This window comes from Hippoglossus hippoglossus, chromosome 8 (genome assembly GCF_009819705.1).
Source record: "Hippoglossus hippoglossus isolate fHipHip1 chromosome 8, fHipHip1.pri, whole genome shotgun sequence".
NCBI lineage: Eukaryota > Metazoa > Chordata > Actinopteri > Pleuronectiformes > Pleuronectidae > Hippoglossus > Hippoglossus hippoglossus.
Window position 1 is genome coordinate 22,327,181 of NC_047158.1, and position 6,503 is coordinate 22,333,683.

The 6,503-nt window shown below is 46.5% G+C and overlaps 1 protein-coding gene across 1 annotated transcript; it reads left to right on the forward strand.

Moving 5' to 3' along the window:
* The first annotated feature begins 942 nt into the window (after positions 1-942).
* LOC117766543 (26S proteasome non-ATPase regulatory subunit 11) lies at positions 943-6,503 on the forward strand. The gene is made up of 13 exons (XM_034593656.1): positions 943-1,102; positions 1,680-1,781; positions 2,812-3,008; positions 3,506-3,563; positions 3,674-3,868; positions 4,006-4,150; positions 4,334-4,394; positions 4,647-4,709; positions 4,802-4,927; positions 5,083-5,118; positions 5,219-5,270; positions 5,475-5,618; positions 6,063-6,503. Exons 1-12 carry the CDS (start codon positions 1,012-1,014, stop codon positions 5,615-5,617), a joined length of 1,269 nt encoding a protein of 422 aa, XP_034449547.1. The 5' UTR covers positions 943-1,011; the 3' UTR covers position 5,618; positions 6,063-6,503.

The window sequence follows — 6,503 nt, forward strand, 5'->3', positions numbered from 1 at the left end:
CAATAAGGAAAAAAGATGTAGATGTGGCAGTAAATTATAGGAAGGCTGAGATCCAAAGTACAATCAAATCAGGACTCAAAAGGGGGGGGGCAGGAAGAATGGGACAGGAAAGAAGGGCAGATACTTTCATAGCATTAAAAAGAAAGTAGGTGAAATGAGAAGAAGCTCCAGAGATACAGAGGAAGAGGTGATGGTGAGAATGAGGTTTGGTTCTACAGGTCTAAATAGCAGCCTGAAGATAATGAGCAGGCAGATGTGACAGTTGTAATCAGCAGGAAACAGTGGATCATTTATTCTTAGTCTTTCCACAATAAAAGAGAGATATACTTAAAAACTCACTCCACAGAAACAGTTAAACATTAAGTCTGAGATAAATATTACAGATGGACTCAGGTTTTAACAAGAATCCATCCATCCATTTTTGTGAAGCACTTTGATCTGTATTTTATAAAAGGTGCTGTATAAATAAATGTATTATAGGTGATGCAGGATATATTCAGGTTTCTAGAACAGAATTCAGGTAAATGTCCATATTTGTTTGTTTTATTTTATTATTGTTTTTGTTTATTAAAAAAATACTTGTTACAAATACTTCAAGGCAGAAATCACAAATCAAAGTTGCCATCAGAGTCGATATCGTTGTGAGAGAAAAAGAAGAAACACCAACAACAGTGGTGCAAAAGTAAAATGAATAAATTAACATAATAGTTTTATTCAATGAGCATAAACCATAAAAAAGTTTCAGGGCATTTTTGTCTGTCATGCATTGAAGAGATTTAGCAAATATCTTCAGTTCATCCGTTGATATGGAACTTGACTTTTAAATATCTGTGAATAAAGTTAAAGAGATAAAACATGTTGCTTATTAAAGAATCCAGGTTTGATCCTGAATCAGTTTGAACCTGCATCATAATGAGAGGAAGCAGCAGAAGAAGAAGAGGTGCAGGAGGTCAGCAGCACCTGTAGGAGGCGCCACTGCTGCTGACCGGAACCCAGCGGGGCAGAGGAAAGATGGCAGCCGCGGCGGTGGCTGAGTTTCAGAGAGCTCAGTCTCTTCTGGGGACGGACCGGGACGCGTCTATCGACATCCTGCACTCAATAGGTAAATACATCACCCGGAGACAGGCGCTCACACCCGGCCCGGACACGGTGTTCACCGCGGGGCGAGAGCACCAGCTCCACTAGCCGCGTTAGCAGCTAAGCTAAGCTAGCCCAGTGCTGGCCGTCTCCCTGCTTTTACACAGTGAGTCAGCAGCAGCCTGCTAGCCGGCTAGCAACACACCGGCTAGCTCCCGAGCGAAGCTAACGCTAGCTTCCCCACGCTCATTCATTTAACAGCGGCTCGGCTGACAGCGGCTTCGCGTTAGCATCTCGCCCTGGATGTGAACGCGAGGCCGGGCGAGCTCCCCAACGTCCCCGGCTGCTCCCCCGCGGTCAGCCCGTGGAGCCGCGGCGCGTCTGTGTCGCAGCTGAGGCTAAAACACGGAGCTGTCACTGTGTGTGACAGTCCAGGTGTTCCACAGCTGGTTAGCATCCAGCCTGATGTAGCTGCACGTCCTGGCCACACGGAGAGGAGAGGGGGGGGGACATCAGCTATCTCTCTGTTTGTGGGTCACGGTGATTCATGTTGATGTGGATTCAATTACATCATCACTGTGTGTGTGTGTGTGTGCGTGCAGTGAAGCGGGACATCCAGGAGAGTGATGAGGAAGCAGTGCGGGTTAAAGAGCAGAGCATCCTGGAGCTGGGGGCCCTGCTGGCCAAGACGGGCCAAGCTGCGGGTAAACACAACCACCATGTTCACACACACAACCACCATGTTCACACACACACACACAACCACCACGTTCACATGTTCACACACAACCACCACGTTCACACACACACAACCACCATGTTCACACACACACACAACCACCATGTTCACACACACACAACCACCATGTTCACACACACACACACAACCACCATGTTCACACACACACATCCATGTTCACATGTTCACACACACAACTACCATGTTCACATGTTCACATGTTCACACACACACATCCATGTTCACATGTTCACACACACACATCCATGTTCACATGTTCACACACACAACCACCATGTTCACATGTTCACACACAACCACCATGTTCACACACACAACCACCATGTTCACATGTTCACACACAACCACCATGTTCACACACACAACCACCATGTTCACATGTTCACACACAACCACCATGTTCATACACACAACCACCACGTTCACATGTTCACACACAACCACCACGTTCACACACAACCACCATGTTCACACACAACCACCATGTTCACATGTTCACACACACACATCCATGTTCACATGTTCATACACACAACCACCATGTTCACATGTTCACACACAACCACCATGTTCACACACACAACCACCATGTTCACACACACAACCACCACGTTCACATGTTCACACACACAACCACCACGTTCACATGTTCACACACACAACCACCATGTTCACATGTTCACACACACAACCACCATGTTCACACACAACCTACCTGTGTCTGTATGGATCCATGTAGAGTCACTCAAACTCCAGTGAAGCCCCATCACTGAGGTCCTGACTCTAATGTTCTGTACAGAATTACAAAAGAGACCAATGGATTCAATTAGTCAGAAAATACTTTGAAGTTAGTAGTTTTTACGTCTGTGCAAACTCTTTTTAATAAACCTCCAAACTCTGCATTCACCAGCCATAGAAGCAGATTGACCAGGAGCTGTTTGTAAGTTCGTCCCTCTTCTTCTTCCTCCTCTCAGAACTGGGGGGCCTGTTGAAGTATGTACGCCCCTTCCTCAACTCCATCTCCAAGGCCAAGGCAGCCCGGCTGGTCCGCTCCCTGCTCGACCTCTTCCTGGACATGGAGGCCGCCACAGGTCAGGAGGTGGAGCTCTGCCTGGAGTGCATAGAGTGGGCTAAAACCGAGAAGAGGACCTTCCTCCGACAGGCGCTGGAGGTGAGATTTAACGAGCCTTTCATACTTACTTGGTACCAGACAACTTTACTAAGATGCTTGATATCGTGGGTCTTTTCCATCCCAAGCTGACAGGCCACATCAACACTTGGGTCGACTTGTCCAGCTGTTTCACCTGCAATGTTTGTTTTCCTGGTTCCAACAGCATCAAAACAAAAGTCCATGAACTCTCTTGCTGAGGTTCCCACCGTCTTTATATCTTATTCCAGCCGTTAAATCTGTCATCAACAAATGATCAACTCACCGTTCATTTAATAGCTTTTGAGTCTACTTGGATTTCGTGGCCCCGTTATTGACTGTCAGCAAGTTGATAATTGATCCTTGAGAATTTGCAGTTTCCTTTCGGTGTGTGTGAGACATTCAGGATTCCTACATTTAACTTCGTAGAAACTTTAAAGTGAAGAACAAATTCTATCTGGATAAATAAAGCAAGTTGTAAACACAGGTCTGAGATTGTGTTTGTTTTCCTCTCTCCTCAGGGTCGTCTCATTTCGCTGTATTTCGACACAAAGTGCTACCAGGAAGCATTAACACTCGGTGAGGGTTCACACTACATCACATTTACTTCTCACGCTAAATGAAGTTTGTCGGATGGGATTTCTTATGACGATCTGAAAACCTCTCTCTCTCTCTCTCTCTCTCTCCAGGCACCCAGTTGCTGCAGGAGCTGAAGAAGATGGACGACAAGGCCTTGCTGGTGGAGGTTCAGCTGCAGGAGAGTAAGACGTACCACGCACTCAGTAACCTTCCCAAGGCACGTGCCGCCCTCACCTCTGCCAGGACAACCGCCAACGCCATCTACTGCCCACCCAAACTACAAGCAGCTTTAGACATGCAGTCAGGTACAACCTGTGCTACCTTGACAACACACAAAGCAGAGTTAATAAGCTAATCAGAACATACTGAAGTTTCTGTTAACTTGACATTTACTCTGTGTGTGTGTGCGTGTGTGTGTGTGTGTGTTTGTTTGTGTTTTCAGGGATTATTCACGCAGCAGAGGAGAAAGACTGGAAGACGGCTTACTCCTACTTCTACGAGGCCTTTGAAGGCTACGATTCCATCGACAGCCCCCGAGCCATCATAGCCATCAAATACATGCTGCTCTGCAAAATCATGCTCAACTTGTAAGTGGTGATATATGATGGTTTTTTGACCCACAGAAGCTGATGATAGTGCAGGAGAGACAGTTTTAGAACCAGTCAGCATTTTTCTATAAAGCTGCTCTCAGACATGCCCTGACGTGTTCGAGTCAGTTGCTCTGGAACATTTCAGGGAAATTCACAGAGGTGTATGTTTTTCTGTTTCAGGCCAGACGATGTCCAAGCCCTCATCAGCGGCAAGCTCGCTCTCCGGCACTCTGGCAGAGAGGTATTTCCCCAACACGTGAATTCTTATATAAATCAATCTCTCCCTCGTTGACACTAATGTGCTGATCGGAGACAATAAAAACGTGTAACTACTGGAATGAATGAGGTTTGAATCCATTCACATATCAGACAAAAGCCGGATGTTAGTGGGTGTTGAGTTTTTGACCAGTGGAAAAAGGGCTTAAGAAATGAGGCTTATCAAACTGAACCACTTCCATGTAGCTGTTAACCCTGTGTTCTTCTTCTCCTACAGACAGACTCTCTGAAGTGTGTGGCACAAGCCAGCAAGAACCGGTCGCTCGCAGACTTTGAAAAGGTTTGTGTCTCGAGTTTGATGCTGCATGTTGTAGCACTGAGAATTAAAGTGCTCTCCCCTCACCTGTGATTAACATCTCATTCCCACCTCAGGCACTTACAGAGTACAAACCTGAGCTGAGTGATGACCCCATCATCAGCAACCATCTCACCACGCTGTACGACAACCTGCTGGAGCGGAATCTCATCAGGGTCATTGAACCTTTCTCCAGGGTCCAGGTAATCTCCTCACATGCGTCTGTATTCTACCACAGTTCACTCAGCTGCAGAACTTCACCCAGGATAGGAGGACAAAGTAAATAAAGTTAAACTCAGTTAATAAAGTTTACTCTTGTGGGTTTAAACCTTGTGTTTCTCCATCTTATCTCCAACAGATCGCACACATTTCCTCCCTCATCAAACTCTCAGAGGTACATTTTTGTTTTTCCTTTCACATTTAAATTTTCATGATACACAATAAATTCCGCGGTTTCCACAGTGAGAAACAGTCTGGATGTGTCTGACTTACAGGGAGACGTGGAGAGGAAACTATCACAGATGATTCTGGATGAGAAGTTTCACGGTAAGCATCCCCAGTTAAATGGCTTTTCTGTATTTCACTGTGCTTGACAGATAACCGGTGTTAAGATGATTCTCTGTAGCTGCTCTGTGCCGTTAAAGTTCAAATTATCACCTGTAAAGTAAACTGAATGAAGGTTAATCATCGATTGAGTGATTGTCCTCTAAACACGTTTCTCTCTCCGTCCCTCACCATCTGACCTGACAGGTATTTTGGACCAAGGCGAAGGCGTCCTGATCGTCTTCGCCGAGCCAGTTGTGGACAAGACGTACGAGGCGGCCCTGGAGACCATTCAGAACATGAGCAAAGTGGTTGACTCGCTCTACAACAAAGCCAAGAAGCTCACATAAGGTCTGTGTGTTAATTATATATATGAAATGTTGTGGAAACCTCAAAATATATCACGACTCAACGGTGCTACTAGAAATTCATGTGTGCGAACTGCCCACTGTCTGATTTGTTTTATACATAATTCTGAGACGCTCACTCAGAATCATGAGTCCTTAGTCTGATGCTGCAGTTATACAGTGACGTGTCCACAGCAGCAGTCACATCTCAGAGTAAAGAAGTCTGATCACATGATGAGGAGAGATGAGGTCCATCCGAGCCAGAGAGGAAACTGAGCCTGACTCCAACCCAACAGTCATTCTGTCTTTAAGTTTGACCGATATGAAATAACACCAGTGTTTTATCCTTTAAATCAATTTGTTTAAAGTTTGGTAAAAGAAAATGAACTTATTCCTGTAAACTCTGTGTTCACTGTCCTTCATATCCCCCCCCCCCCCCCCCCCTCAGAGAGAGCGAGGTGTCCGGAGTGAAGTGGACCAGTCAGACCTCCGTGGATCGCTCACTTCAACCCGGGGGGGGAGGAGCGAGGAGAGTACAAACACTCAACAATCCAGCAAGCAAGTAAACCAGCTGACCAACTGAAGACCAACCAACAGATCAACAACGCGTTCGGGGGGGCACACAGCCCCCGACCCCCCCCCCCCCCCCCCCAGTCCTCTGCTCGCCCCCTCCTCCCTGTCACTGTCTCTTCCTTCCAATCTGACTGGGGTTGATCTGGCACCAAGTGCTCCTCCCTATGGACAAACCCAGGAACTGCGCCCCTCTTCTCCCACCACTGGTTTGTACTGTATGTAAAACTGGACAGCCCCCCCCCACCTCCCCCCTCTGTTTCTCTCTGCACTGGCCATCAGGGAATCTTGTAAAATAACAAATAAAGAAAAACCTATA

Bases quoted from the DNA above. Each gene is read 5' to 3' on its own strand.
- LOC117766543 (XM_034593656.1), top strand. From the start codon at position 1,012: ATGGCAGCCGCGGCGGTGGCTGAGTTTCAGAGAGCTCAGTCTCTTCTG. The intron at 4,395-4,646 runs GTATTTCCCCAA...CTTCTCCTACAG, and splicing joins TCCGGCACTCTGGCAGAGAG to ACAGACTCTCTGAAGTGTGT. The intron at 5,119-5,218 runs GTACATTTTTGT...TCTGACTTACAG, and splicing joins CCCTCATCAAACTCTCAGAG to GGAGACGTGGAGAGGAAACT.